The sequence below is a fragment of the Cynocephalus volans genome, chromosome 9 (assembly GCF_027409185.1).
Source record: "Cynocephalus volans isolate mCynVol1 chromosome 9, mCynVol1.pri, whole genome shotgun sequence".
Lineage (NCBI taxonomy): Eukaryota > Metazoa > Chordata > Mammalia > Dermoptera > Cynocephalidae > Cynocephalus > Cynocephalus volans.
This window is the reverse complement of record NC_084468.1, coordinates 89,818,457-89,833,637: the sequence shown is the minus strand read 5'-3', so window position 1 is coordinate 89,833,637 and position 15,181 is coordinate 89,818,457. Positions and strand designations below refer to the sequence as shown.

The window sequence follows — 15,181 nt, the reverse complement described above, 5'->3', positions numbered from 1 at the left end:
TGCCAGTCTTCACAGTCATTGTAGGGCCTATTCAAGATCCACAGTGTGACCAAGATCAGGGCATTAGCCTACAGAGGCATTACTGGATGTGTCTTCCTCCTGATCCCCAGGCAGGCAGAACTGCTCTTACTCCACAGATGAAAGGACTCAAGAACCAAGATCCAGGGTCATTTGAGGATCCACTGAGGAACAGTGTTTGGGAAGCTGCCACGGGGTTTTAAATGGCTGTGTCTCCCAGCAGGACTCTGGCTGGGTAAAACTGCTCTCAGACTATAGCTGGTTGGGCCTGAAACTGCGTTCTGGGGTTAATTCAGAATCTGTTGTCGTTCTGATGTTGGCAATCCCAAACCAGTGGCACCAGCAGACACAACTCCCAACAGTTCCCTATGCAAGGTGGATTCCTTGCATACTGCAGCTGAGACGGGCTGGGTTCTGAGGAACTTGCTGGAAAGTTCTTTCTGGTTCTTTCAAGATTCAAGGTTCTTTCTGGAACTGTTGTGGGATGGAGACCAGCAAACTGTGTAATTGTGTCTCCCAGGAGTTCCCTGCACAGGTGGGGTAACTTCAGGCCTATGGTAGAGAGGGGCTGGGACCAAGACAGAGCCCCTTTAGGATCTGCTGTGGAACACAGGCAGGTAAGCCTGTCCCAGTGGTTTAGACGGGTGCATCTCCCAGCAGTTCCTTGCACTGGCAGGATAGTTCCCTGGGTATGGCAGAGATGGGCTGAAGCTGAGATAGGACTTCATTAGGATCTGCTGTGGGATGGAGGCTGGCAAGCCTGTCCCAGTGGCTCAGATGGGTGTGTTTCCCAGCAGTTTTCTGCATAGATATAATTACCCATTGGCTTCGGCAGAGAAGGGCTAGAGCTAAGACAGGGCCCTTTCATAATCTGCTTTGGGACAGAGGCCAGCAAGCCTGCTCCAGCAGGGCATGCAGGCAAATTTTCCTCTGGGTCCTTGTACAAGCAGTACTAAGCTGGGACCACAGCTGAGAGAGGGCAGAGCTGAGATACAGAGTAACTTCCAGGTCTGCTACTGAGACTGATGTCAGCAGGCAAAAGAGCCTGTCTGCCACTAGTGTGCATGATTCCTTCTAGACCCCTTGGCAGATGGTTTTGGTTGCAGGTTCACGGCCATGCAGGGCTGTAGCCAAAGTCTTCAGGGAACAGGGCTATTTCCAGTTTTGAACCTGGTCTGCCATCTGGGTGTGAGTCTGCACTCTCAAAATGGCCCTCCTAGGTCTTGGGCTCCACGAGGGTTTCACAACCTCTTACCTGAATCTGAAGGCTCCTACAAAGAGACTTATCTGTGTATGGCCTCAGAATTCTTGTTGTGGGAGACATGAGCAGGTGACCTCCTATTTGGCCATCTTGCTAATGTCACTCTAAGTTTCATTCTCAAAGATATTTATTTCTAAGTTTGAGATATTGAGGATTTAACCATTTTTCATATGTACACACAAAAACCCTGTTCAAAAACAGTTTTGTAGTACCCATTCCATATTAAACTAAAAATATGTCTATGTGTGTGCAATAAAATATGTCCCAAAACCTACATTTTGGGGAAAGTTTAGCCGAAACGGAGTAAGAGTCAAATTATAGTCTTAGGATATGTGATCATTTTCCTGGTTTTCCTAAGGATTTTGTCAAAAACCACCAAAGCTGCAGATAATTTTCAACTGGGAATATAGTAATATAGGATGATAAAGTAGTAAGTTTTAAAGGGAAGAATAAAAAAGGTCAAGAGAACAGAAGAAATCTTAGGAGGAACAAGAGAAATCTTAACGCTCTACCTATTTGAACTTTATTTTTATAGTTGCCATAATTGGCGATTTTTTTCTTGAGAAGTTAAGTATTTCATTTCACCTGCTAAAAATTACAGTTAAAATGTGCAATATTTTCTTATGTAGGAGCAAATTAACTGCTGACCAGATTGTGTGTTTAAATTATTTTTGCTTTTTGCACACTTTCTCTTTATGTTCAGCATCTTAAACAACACACAATTCTATTTATGATAAGCAGTAATTAAAATGAAGTGCTGTTTCAAATGAGAAGTAGGAGAATTTTTCTTCCTAAATGGTTATTTTCTAAATGTTTTCAAAAGTTAAGATTGATTTTTTGGTTCTTCCTTATTGGTAAATGTAATTTTCTTACACAAAAGTTAGACATAGACAGGGAAGAAAAGGTAAAAGATGGAGCCAATTTAAATTATAACCAATACAAATGCCTAAGACTATGCTGTACAATAGGGTAGTCACTCACCATATGTGGCAATTGAGCGTGTGAAATGGGGTTAGTCTGAATTGACTTAGAAAAAAGAATAAAATATTTCATTTTTTCTTAATATTGATTACATGAAGAAATGATAGTATTTTAGATATATTAGATTAAATAAAATATATTATTAAAGTTAATTGTACCTGTTTCTTTTTATATTTTTTTAATGTACCTACTAAAAAATTTTAATTATTTGTATGACTCACATTATGTTTTTGTTGGTGAAAACTGATTTAAAATAGGAATATCGACACTAGCACTAGTCGGAAGTCCCTTACATTCTATTAGAATTTGCTCTTAAAGTGCTCATTTGAGTATGAAGATCAAATAATTCTAAGGGAAAATATGTTTATATTTGGTAACTTGTGGTTGTTTATTTTCAACACAAAATTTTCTGGTATTGAAATATTTAATGCTACACATATTTTGTTAGAAAGGAAATGTTAATAGAAATACTGTACCTTTTTACTTTTTGACAGTTGAACAATATAAAGCAATAGCATCATCTTTCCAGTGTTTCTTATAGAATAAGTCAACAAGATAATAGTTGATAATCCCATACCTCTGTAGCTCTGGTGAACAGCAATAACATTGTTAAGGCAGTGCATTAGATGACCTTAATCCAAACCTAAATTACAAATCACAACTCATTATAAGGTACATCAGTTTAGAGACAGATGGATAATTTATGGGAAGAAAAAAAAATCTTACAGGATGAATACACTAATATACTTAACTTACTCAAAACAAAGATGTATATAAGTGTATTTTTTTTAAGAGATTTGATCACCACTCACTATCTCCTCCAGGTGTTGTATACTAATTTGCTGTGACATTGTTGTAGCTTTATTAACAGATGATATAACTGTTATTGGGATCATGCTGAGATTTTATTTTTGTTTGCTTGTTTTGCGGGTTTTGGGTTTTCTTTGCTTGGTATTTCTTGTATTTTTAAATAATGAGGTGTTCTCTTGGGGTAGCTTGAACAATTGATCTTTCAGTTCCTTCTAACTAAGTTGGGTGATTCTAAAGCAGTGAATAAATGCTTTTTTTGCTTTTTTTTTTTTTTTTTTTTTTTTTTTGCTTTGTTAACTATTGGTTTGCTATGTTGCCTGTTCATATACTCTTACAGATGCAACTAATTCATGAAATTTCCAACTTAAAGAATTTAGTTAAGCATGCAGAAGTGTATAATCAGGATCTTGAGGTGAGCATTCATGTTGGTATTTCTGTTGATAAGTAACTAGAACTATAAAATGTGAAACATATGTAAATTGAACATGATTTCAAAAAAAAGAAATGATATTTTTAAAATATTAATAATTTTGAATTTTACTATCAATTTAAACTATTATACATAAGTTTTTTTAATCCTTTACAATTCATATTAAATTATGTTTCACTCTTTTTTGATTATTTTAGAATGAACTAAGTTCAAAAGTAGAGCTGCTTAGAGAAAGGGAAGACCAGATTAACAAGCTACAGGAATACATAGACTCTCAGAAGTCAGAAAATATAAAAATGGACTTGTCATACTCATCGGTAAAAATCAGGTTTATTTTGTTGTGTAATAGTGTTGGAATTTATAGTGTATCATCATCATCATAGCAGATGCTTATATTGGGCCTACCACATGCTGGATATTATTGTAACAATTTACATATATTTTATCTGTCAATAACCCTATGACAAAGACTATCATTGCCATTTTACAGATAAAGAAACACTCAGAGAGTTGAGCATGTCATTGTTTGACTAAATGTAATGAAATCAGAGACAAGCTTCCATTAAAAATCAGTAATTCAAAAAATTTTCAATTTTTTTATTTATTTTATACAAATGCATGCAGACGTGTAGTCAAGATTTTAAGGTGGGCACTTAAGCAATTCTGCTTGTCACTCTGAATGAACACTCCAGGAATGTATGAAAGTGCCTTCCTTCCCAGGGCCTCAGAATATTGTGACAAGAAATGAACCCTTTTATAAAGAACTATTTGTCTAGAACAGAAGGCAACAAATGAGTACTAATAGAAGGTAACAAAAACAACTCTGAAACACTCTAATGAAAACAAAAGAACAACAGAAACTAATTTAAAAATTCTGGCTAGAAACTGTTGCTTTAAAAAAAAAAGGTGTTAAAAACTAGAGCTAAACTCATACTTTTTAGGAAGAGATTAATGATTTCACCTTGAGATTCAATGTTATTTAATGCCAAGGTCTTATATCAACTAAAATTAGCTAGACCTATACATTTCTGAAAAAATACCAAACTGTTAAAATAGTTACTTAAATTATGAGAATGCATTAAGATATAAATGATATTAAGTGAATGAGATTTATGAAGTCATGCTCAATTACTTATGATATATATTTGTTTTTCCTTATTCATTCAATTCATTTATTCATTCATTCATATATTAATTTTTTACCAAGGACATATGGTTGAATTCATGTAAGCTAAAGGCATGTTAAAATGCTACTTCTCTAAAAATGAGGTTGTGGATCTCTTCCTGTATTTGTCATTTGCATTCTTTCTTCTATGAGTTGCCTAATTCATATTTTTTTCTATTTGTCTCTTGGATTGTTTGTCTTTTTCTTTTCAATTTGTGGCTTAATAGCCTTAATTTTAACTATTAATTACTCATCTGTCATTTATTAGAGAGTAACTAAAAACTATGTAAGCAACTTCAACAGCCTACCTGAACAACAATTGTGTTAACCTTTTATTAAATAGTAACAAATTTCTTAAAATATGATACTTCCATATATTGCTTGAATAATTTTAGAAAATACAGCCAGAATTTTTTTAAAAATATTTTTATTATGGAAAACATGATTTTTTTCATTTATTTGGAAATTAGCATATTTTTCCCTTCTTGATTAGTTAGGAATAACATCTATATATGTTCTCTATTTTCCAACTCTATGAAAATTAGATGTCACTGAATCCCTTTTGTTATTTGTTTAGGAAAACACTGAAGATCTAAAACAAATGAGACAGACTCTGTTTGATGCTGAAACAGTAGCCCTCGATGCCAAGAGAGAATCAGCCTTTCTTAGAAGTGAAAATCTGGAGCTGAAAGAGAAAATGGTAGGGAATTTTTGTAATATTTATAATAAAGCAATTGTAATGATCAATACGTTTTTGTGAACTTGCAATGTTTCCCTTAATAGAAAGAACTTGCACATACATACAAGCAAATGGAAAATGATATACAGTTACATCAAAGTCAATTGGAGGCAAAAAAGAAAATGCAAGTTGATCTGGAGAAAGAATTACAATCTGCTTTTAATGAAATAATGAAACTCACCTCCCTTATAGATGGCAAAGTTCCAAAAGGTATTTTATAATTTTAGACGTGTAATGTAGAAATGTACCTAAAGTATTTGACAACTATATTTTAATGATTAAAAATCTATTATACTCTGATTTTTTTAAATAACTTAATATTGTTTTAATATCATTTGGTATCAGTATTTATAAAGATTGCCATGGGCTTCAAATCAGTAGTGTTATTTTTTAAATAAACTGGACTTGGTCTTGAAAAAGATGATTCAAAAACTATCAAAAATTAGATTACCTGTTTGCCAACATTGGCTCTTTATTTAATTTACCAAAATTTCCTAGATTTGCTCTGTAATTTGGAATTGGAAAGAAAGGTTACTGATCTCCAGAAAGAACTGAATAAAGAAGTTGAAGAAAACAAAGCTTTGCAGAAAGAAGTTAATTTGCTCTCAAAATTGAAATCTTTACCACCTGAAGTAGAAATGATGAGGAAAGAGGTAAACACATTTTTAAGCAATTAACCCTTGTTTTGAAATAAAAACCTTTGCAGTAGTGCCTTAAATATTTTGATATAGCATATTTTAAAGTAGCAGGCAAGAGACACTGTAAATCTCTGACTCAACTTGTTAGCAATAGAAATATGCTTTATCTTCTAATTTGTTCTTATGCTACTGGGTGAAAAAAATATATTTTCAAAGTATATTTAAGGGCCAGCCCGTGGCTCACTCGGGCAAGTGTGGTGCTGATAACACCAAGGCCATGGGTTCGGATCCCTATATAGGGATGGCCGAAGCGTGTTCCTGACAACACCAACCCAAGGTTTAAGATCCCCTTACCGGTCATCTTTTTAATAAAAAAAAAGTATATTTAATAGTATACTTAGTAACATACTCTATGTAGCAGTCATTTCTAGTCCTCAAATGTTGCATTTAAACAGTTCTGTGGCTCACCCTTAGTATTTACCTTTTTTTCTTTTTTTTTTTTTTTTTTTTGGTACTAGTTCTATCACTATGTTGTACAAAAGAAACTAATGAGGTGAAGGAGGAGGTATTGATAAAGTTTTAGAGGCCAGGATAAATCTTGTAGGCTGAGTAATTCTGTAAATCCGTAGCCTGCCAGCCTTTCCTTTCTCTCTACCTTTCTGAAAGAAATAAAAAATGGCAAGAATTTGAGTACTTACATATGGCAAATGTCATGCTAAAGAACTTCAGAAATATTTTATTTAGTCATCCTATAAACTCTTTAAAAGTAGGTTTCTTTAGCCCAAACAACTAGTTATCAAACCAATAGTTGAGCCACACAGATCTGCCTCATAGGCCCATGAGTGTAACAACTGTGCATTATTACTTCTCTTTCCTCTGTCTCTTCCATAGCACTCCTCTCTTTTTCTCATCTCTCTCTACCCGCTTCTTTCATAGTGATTAGACTATTTATCAAATGGATCTGAATTATTTAAATTACTTAGTTATTTAAATAATTTAAAGGATGCTTTTTTAATAAAAATTTAAAGCAATTAAGCATTATTTAAATTATTCATGGATTAAGCATTTGGAAATCTAGCTGCATTTGAAGGCTTTAGGAGAAAAAGTAAGTCAAATTCTGAGAAAAACCATAAAACGCCTGCCACATGATAAAGTTAGAAAACACTGTAGAATTATAGATAAGGAAATAAAGACATCCTGATAGTGTTTCTACTGACTGTCCTTTTCCATGAAATCCTTGCTAGAAACCAGAGATTAGAAAACAGAACATTGAACGTAAAGTTAAACCTCCTAAGTTAGAGAAATGTGACAATAAGAATATTGCCTTTCCTCAGTCAAATCTCTGCTTAATTTTAAATGACGTTTTTTTTCAGGCAAAGATTTTTTCCCCGAAAATTGCTACAGTGGATTATACATTGCATATCCCTTAATCTTATTTTTTTCCACAGATACATGATAAATCTGAAGAGCTCTGTATAATAACATCAGAAAAAGACAAATTGTCTTCTGAAGTAGTTCATAAGGAGAGTAGAATTCAAGGTTTACTTGAAGAAATTAGGAAAACTAAAGATGACCTAGCAACTGCCCAATTGAGTTTTAAAAGCACTGATCAAGAATTCCAAGATTTCAAAACTCTTCATATGGAATGTGAGCAAAAGTATAACATGGTCCTTGAAGATAATGAGAGAATGAAACAGGAAATAGGAAATCTCTCTATGGAAGCAGAAAATTTTGGTTTAAGCGTGGATGCTTTGAAGACTGAGGTTGGTGCAACATGCTATCTAGAGAAATGATATTTAGTCTTCTGGGGTTTGTTTTTTATGTGTATGTATATATATATATATGTATACATATATATATATATATATATGTATATATATATATATATATATATACATATATATATATATATATATGCCATAGAATGCTCTGCTTTTACATAGTCACATTTAATTTTTCTTATTTTGAAGCTTTCTCAGAAGACCCAAGAACTTCAGCAGAAAACAACTGAGGGCCAAGAAATGTTAAATGAAATGGAACAACTGAAAGAACAATTAGAAAATAGAGATGCTAGGCTGCAAACTGTAGAAAGGGAGAAAACACTGATTACTGAGAGACTTCAGCAAGCCACAGAAGAAGTAAAAACCCTAACCCACGAAAAAGAAGACCTAAAACAACTCCAAGAGAGCCTGCAAAGTGAAAGGGACCAACTCAAAAATGATATTCAAGATACTGTAAACATGGTAAGGTTTTGATTGATTAACCTTTGAAAAATTGGAGCCTCTTTAAAAGCATTACAGGAGCCATCATTTATTATTTATGATCAAGTAGTAACTATAAAGTTATTTTAATTGTTTCACATTTTTTTCTTTAATATTTTATTTTATTTTGTCGATATACAGTGTGGTTGATTATTGTGGCTAATGAAAGTGTTTTATATTTCTCTGACAAAGAACGTAGACACTCAAGAGCAATTACGAAACGCTCTTGAGTCTTTGAAACAACACCAAGAAATGATTAATATGCTAAAAATGAGAATTTCTGAGGAAACTTCCAGGAATTTGCATGTAGAGGATCACATAGGAGAAACTGAAGGTGAATTTCAGCAAAAGGTAAAGGATGTTTATTTTCAAAATTTTCATATACTTTTACATAAGATTTTTCTTTAACCTCAAACACTTAATAATTTTACAAGCTTACTCCTAATGTCTTTGAAAGAGCTTTAAATATAATTGTAAAAAAGGAAAGGGCAAAAAAAGTATCAGTTTGAATTTTGAAGAGCTGATATTTTCTGAAACCTGGTGCATTTTAAATATCTTCAAAAACCCCTTTGAATTCTAACAAAGTAAGAAAATTGACTATTATTAAATATGGCTAAAATATTTATTTTATTTCAGCTATTCTATACTAAAATTTCTTAGAGTTCACAATTCAGTCCATTACAGGGGGGATTACCTATAATTTTATACAAGGGTTTTATTTCTTAATCCAGAGTATTTACTACTAGAATTTTAAAACGTTCTTCGATAGGAGACTGGTGAAATTATCTTTCCTACATCCATACCTTGGAATAGTGTACAGTCATACATATATATATATATATATATATATATATATATTTAATTTTTGGTAGTGTATATGTACTGTAAAATTTAACACCTTAGCCATTTTTAAGTGTATAGTTCAGTAGTGTTAAGTTTATTCACATTGTTGTACCACCAATCTACAGAACTCTTTTCATCTTTCAAAACTGAAACTCTAGAGCCATTAAACAACTTCCCATTTCCCCCTCCCCCAGGTCCTGGAAACCACCATTCTTTCTGTCTGTATAAATTTGACTACTCTAGATACTTCATATAAGTGGAATCATGCAATATTTGTCTTTTTGTGATTGGGTTTTTTTCAGTTATCGTAATGTTTTCATGGTTTGTCCATGTTGTAGCATTGGTATTTCTTTCCTTTTTGTGGCTGAATAATATTTCATAGTATGTATATACCACATTTTGCTCATCAGAAATTCTTTTGTCATGGATACTTGTGTTGCTTCTACATTTTGGCTATTGTGAATAATCCTGTTATGAACATTAGAGTTCATATCTCTTTGAGACCCTGTTTTCAATTCTTTTAGATATATATCCAGAAGTGAAATTGCTGGATCATACAGTAACTCTATTTTTAATTTTTTGAGGAAACATCATAACGTTTTTTATAGCAGCTGCACCATTTTACATTCCCACCGACAGTACACAGGAATTCTGATTTCTTCACATCCTTGCCAACACATTATTTTCTAGAGCTTTTGTTTGTTCGTTTGTTTTGTGTTTTTGATAGTAACTATCCTAATGGGTGTGAGGCAATATTTCATTGTGGTTTTGATTTGCATTTTCCTGATGATTAGTGATATTGAGCAACTTTTCATATGCTTGCTAGCCATTTGTGTATCTTTGCAGAAATGTCTGTTCAAGTCTTTTGCCCATTTTTAAATTGGGGTGCTTGATTTTTGTTGTTGAGTTGTGGGAGTTCTTTATATATTCTGGATATTATCCCTTTATGATTTGCAAGTATTTTCTCCCACTTTCATAGGTTGTCTTTTCATTCTGTTGATTGTGTTTTTTCATACACAGAAGTTTTTAATTTTGATGTTGTCTGTGCTTTGGTGTCATATCCAAGAAATCATTGCCAAGACCCGTGTCATGAAGCTTTTCCACTATGTTTTTTTCTAAGAGTTTTATAGTTTTGGCTCTTATGTTTGGTTTTTATTTAGTTTTTAGTTAATTTTTGTACATAATATAAGGTAAGGGTCCAGCTTCATTTTTTTGCACGTGGATATCCAGTTTTCCCATCACCATTTGTTGAAAAGACTGTCTTGGCATCCTTATTGAAGATCATTTGACCATGTATGCAAAGGTTTATTTCCAGACTTTCTATTCTGTTCTAGTACCACATTGTTCTGATGACTATAGCTTTATAGTAAATTTTGAATCAGGAAGTTGATACCTCCAACTTTGTCTTTTCAAGATTTTTTTTTTTTTTTTTTTTTTTTGTCTATTTGGGATCCCTTCAGATTCCATATGAATTTTAGGATAGATTTTTCACTTTCTGCAAAAAATATTACTGGGATTTTGAAAGGGAGAACATTAAATCTGTGGATTGCTTTGGGTAGTATTGACATTTAACAAAATTAAGTCTTCCAATCCATGAACATGGGATGTCTTTCCATTCGTGTCTTTAATTTCTTTCAGCAACATTTAAAATTTTCAGTGTACAGTTTTTTGTTTGGATTATTCATTGTAAGTATGTAGAAATGCAACTGATTTTTGTAGTTATACATTTTCTAAAAAGTGGACATTATGTACAAACAGAAAAGTCTACAGGATACATTATTAAATAAAAACAAATATATGTTTTAGAATCATTCAAAAAGATTCAATTGATGTAAATAAATCTCTGTGTATATTTGTATACTACTACTCTATGAAATATGTTGCTTTTTTCCCAATTACCCTGGGGCACAATCCTGCCTTGGAAAGGGAGTTTTCTTTATTTCTTCCTCCCTATGCTTCAGTTCTTCTCTCCTAGAAAAACATTTTCACTTGTTCTATATCTTGCATTCTCGCCTTTTCTATAATTTGGATCAGCTGTGGGCCAAAGGCACTTGACCTTGATTTGAAATTTATAACTTCCACTTTTATGATGGGAAGGTTTTTTGAGTAGATTTTTGAAAGTAAGATACAACAATCAATAGCTGCCTCTAAACAAATCCAAAATACAATTAGAGCACCCGTGAGAAAGGAATAATAGAGGAGGAAGGAAGTCAAAGGAGTTATACTCAGAATCAGCTAGATCTCGTGGTATCAAGTTATGCTGGAATCATTCATTCATACTGATAAAAGGATCTAGCTGGGGATCTCTGAGGCCATACTGTTCATCTCAGGGGTCCTAAAATCTGGGATGGAAGGCTGAAATCAACTTGGTCTTATGGTATGTTCATGCTGGAATTGGCCATGTGAGTAAAAGAGTGGGTCTAGGGATTCCCAGGGGCCCACTCTGTTCACCTGAGCACCAGAGGACTGTATTGGGAGGTCTATCATGAATCCCCTTGGAGTGCTTGTTTTCAATTCTGCTTGTTGTGTCTCTTTCTGGAAATGCAGTTTCTTTAGTGTATCTCAATAGAAGTTTTAAACTTTGTGATTAGTAAGTTTATGCTCATATAAAGGGCAAGATTTTTCCTTTTTAAAATAACTAGATCTATTAGATTTTACTTATAACTGTGGTAGCTGAAATACTTTCTAGGCAGAATTTAGATTTGAAATGTACCTTGGATATCATTACAGAAGACTTTGTCTCAATCTGCTTCGTATTTGCATATACTACTTTTTGGAGTAAAGATAAGAGATTCTGAATTATAATGTCTAACAGACTAGTCCCAAAAGACTGTGTTCTCCACCTTAATTTCTCATGTAGTTAGTTCTGCACTCGTCATTGTCAGAAGTTCATACATATTGCCAACAATAAAAGGATAGCTAAATAAACTATGGTTTATCCATATCTACTCTAGAGAATCAAGCAGCTACTAAAAGTTATGATTTGAAAATTACATAACAGCATAGGAAAATATATATGATCTAAGTGGAAAAGACAAGCTAAAAAAATCATACATATGTAAATTAATTATAATAGCTATGTTTAAAAAATCTTTTAATAGAAAAAACTGGAGGGAAATGTACTAAAATTCTAATACTGATTGTATAAAGTTGATGCATTGGATGATTTTTTTAATTTTCAATTTTTTTCCTAACATGATTATAGATTATTATAAAAACTTTTTAAAACATCTGACCAATATGGAGCTGAATGTGCTTACTGTGTTCTTGTAAGGTTATATAATAATACCCTAATTTTATACCAACAATTGTGATGTCGGTCTTTGTCTCCCTTTACCGATGGGTTCATATATTAAGTTAACTTTGGTTATGGCTTACTTATGGATAAAAGAATTTATATAACATGCTTCTTAAATAGAATATAAAATATATATATTAAGAAAAGATAAGCTGTGCTATTATAAGTCTCTACCAAAATTACTTTGCCCTCTACATAAAAATAAAACTCCCGCCCTTTGTGAATAGGCCTGCCTCTGAAAATTATAAAGATTTGCTGGGTGTGGGGCATATGGAATGATTCCCAGCCTTTGGGGGAAAATAGGTAAAGTAATAGAGTTCAATGTTACTTGCTCCTTCTTTAGTAGTAAGAAAACAAAATACTACTAGTGTAAAACTTAGAAAATATTTATGGAAGATGTAGGAAGGAAAGGCAAATATCTTGTATTTATTATGTAATTGGTATGAAGTAAATGAACATACATAAAGTCAGCTAAACCTATCACACATGAAGGTAATTATAAATATTTATAGCTGTCCAGGTAATTCTTACAGTGAACAGGCGTAAGTGCACAAACTCTAAAGCCAGACCACTTGGGTTCAAAGCCTGGCTATACCTCTCTCTGAGTGACCTTGGGCAGGTGACTTAATCTCTCTGGAGTTGTTTCCTCATCTGTCAAATGGGGATAATACCCACCTCACAAGGTTAGAGTGAAGATTAAATGTGTTAAGAGATGAAAGTAGTACCTGGTACATAATGTAAGTGTTGGCTATTTTTATTATTGTTAAAGTTATTAACTACTTAAGAAATTCTTCTTTAATGTATTTATATTTTAGATGTCTGGCACAGATAAAAATCAGAATTTGGAAGCCATAAAAACCCAAAAACTGATTGCAGATGTTATGGATGATGAGGTAATTGAGCAACAGAGGAAGATAATTTCTTTAACACAAGAGAAAAATGAACTCCAACAAATGTTAGAGAGTATTATAGCAGAAAAGGAACAATTGAAGACTGACCTGAAGGAAAATATTGAAATGGTAGGATTTAGCACTGCCAATACATGGCAGTACATTTTTGTCTTTGTTTTAGATTTTTATCAACTTTATTGAGGTACAATTTACATGCAATAAAAGTATCTGATGGAAGTGTACACCCTGATAACTGTTGACATACCTCTACCTGTGTACTCTCTACCAGAGTCATGATGGAATACATTTCCATCACCCACCAAAAATTCCCTTTTATCCCTATAAGCTGATCCTCATCTTCCCCTCTGCCCCAAATTATCTCTTTCCTGATGTGTACTTTTTACCTTAGATCGTTCTGTCTCTTCTAGAACTACATACAAGTAGAATCACAGAGTATGTAGTCTTTTGCATCTGACTTCTTTCTGTATTCCTTTTTATTGCCAAGTAGTATTCCATTATATAAATATGCCACAGTTTTTTTAATCCCTTCATCTGTAAATGAAAATTTCGGATATTTCCAGTACACTCAAGCGTCACTTGAAAATGGGGATACATTTTCGAGAAATACATCATTAGGCGATTTTGTCATTGTGCAAAAATGTATTATGAAAGGGATCAGCAATGTATTGTTCTATTATCTACACTAGCCAGTAGGTACATGAGTGTGGGCCCTCTAATTATGTTACTAAGTCTCTCTGTGCACCACTTTCTTCATGTGTTAAATGGAGGTTAGACTAATACCACCCCCCACAAAGTTATGAAAATTAAATTACAGGTAGGGATTGTGCCTGGCACTCAGCAGGCACTCAATGAGTATTGGCTAACTGTTATTAGCCATGATTTTGCTATGGGGCTGGTTGGAAGTTATTTGAAAATTCAAGAATTCTAAAGCTGACAACAACCCTTTCACCCGGGTGAGACCTGATGTATCAAATGTTTGGCTTTCTATCTTACCTTTGGGAGGGTCACCCCAGGGGTAACCTCTCCTCAACATATTTTGCAGTAGGTTTATTTACACCAACATCACCACAAACTCATGAGTAATGTAATACACTATAACCTTAAGATGGCTATGTCACTAGGTTGATAGCAGTTTTTCAGTTCTGTTAAAATCTTATGGGACCACCATTGTGCATGCAGTTTGTTACTGACTGAAACATTGTTATGCGGTGCATGACTGTATCTGGCTATTTTGAGTAAAACTGCTGTAAATGTTCTTGTACAATTCTTTATTTACATACGTTGTTTATTTCTCTAAGAAAAATACCTAAATAAAATTGCTAGGTCATAGGGAGGTGTATGTTTAACTTTGCAAGGCTGATTTCCAAAGTAGTTGTATCATTTTACATTCCCACCAACAAATTAAGAGACTTCTGGCAGCTCCACATCCTCCCTCACCAACGCTTTCTATTTATTAGTGATTTTAATTTTACTCATTCTAGTGGATGTGTACCTTGTTGTTTTAATTTGCCTATCTTTTTCTGTAATTTATCTGTTCTCTCAGTGATGTGTTGTTGATTTCCAGTGTACAGGTCATTTTATGTATTTTGTTAAATTTGTTTCTAAATGTTTCTCTTTTGTTTATGCTGTTGGATTTTTTAATTTCATTTTTAATTGTTTGTTATTGGTGTTTGCCAATATTTTGATACCTACTTTAGTTTTCATATCTATGGTTAAGGGCAATATAATGAAATTAATATTTTGAGAAGTTCACTATGAATCACAGTAGAACCTGGCCTTTTGTGTTGTTTTAATTTTCCTTGTTTCTTTGGATTGTCTGCTTAGTC

General features: G+C 33.3%; 1 protein-coding gene across 2 annotated transcripts in view; it reads left to right on the top strand.

Moving 5' to 3' along the window:
- Positions 1-15,181, top strand: part of CENPE (centromere protein E) — an 84,931-nt gene that overhangs the window by 21,650 nt on the left and 48,100 nt on the right. Inside the window, exons 17-25 of one of the 2 annotated variants that reach the window (XM_063108307.1) lie at positions 3,408-3,482; positions 3,698-3,817; positions 5,243-5,365; positions 5,449-5,614; positions 5,903-6,057; positions 7,491-7,805; positions 8,013-8,285; positions 8,496-8,654; positions 13,260-13,463. In XM_063108307.1, coding sequence (XP_062964377.1) covers positions 3,408-3,482; positions 3,698-3,817; positions 5,243-5,365; positions 5,449-5,614; positions 5,903-6,057; positions 7,491-7,805; positions 8,013-8,285; positions 8,496-8,654; positions 13,260-13,463 — 1,590 coding nt within the window. The remainder of the gene's footprint in view (positions 1-3,407; positions 3,483-3,697; positions 3,818-5,242; positions 5,366-5,448; positions 5,615-5,902; positions 6,058-7,490; positions 7,806-8,012; positions 8,286-8,495; positions 8,655-13,259; positions 13,464-15,181) is intronic. The other variant, XM_063108308.1, reaches the window with a different exon arrangement.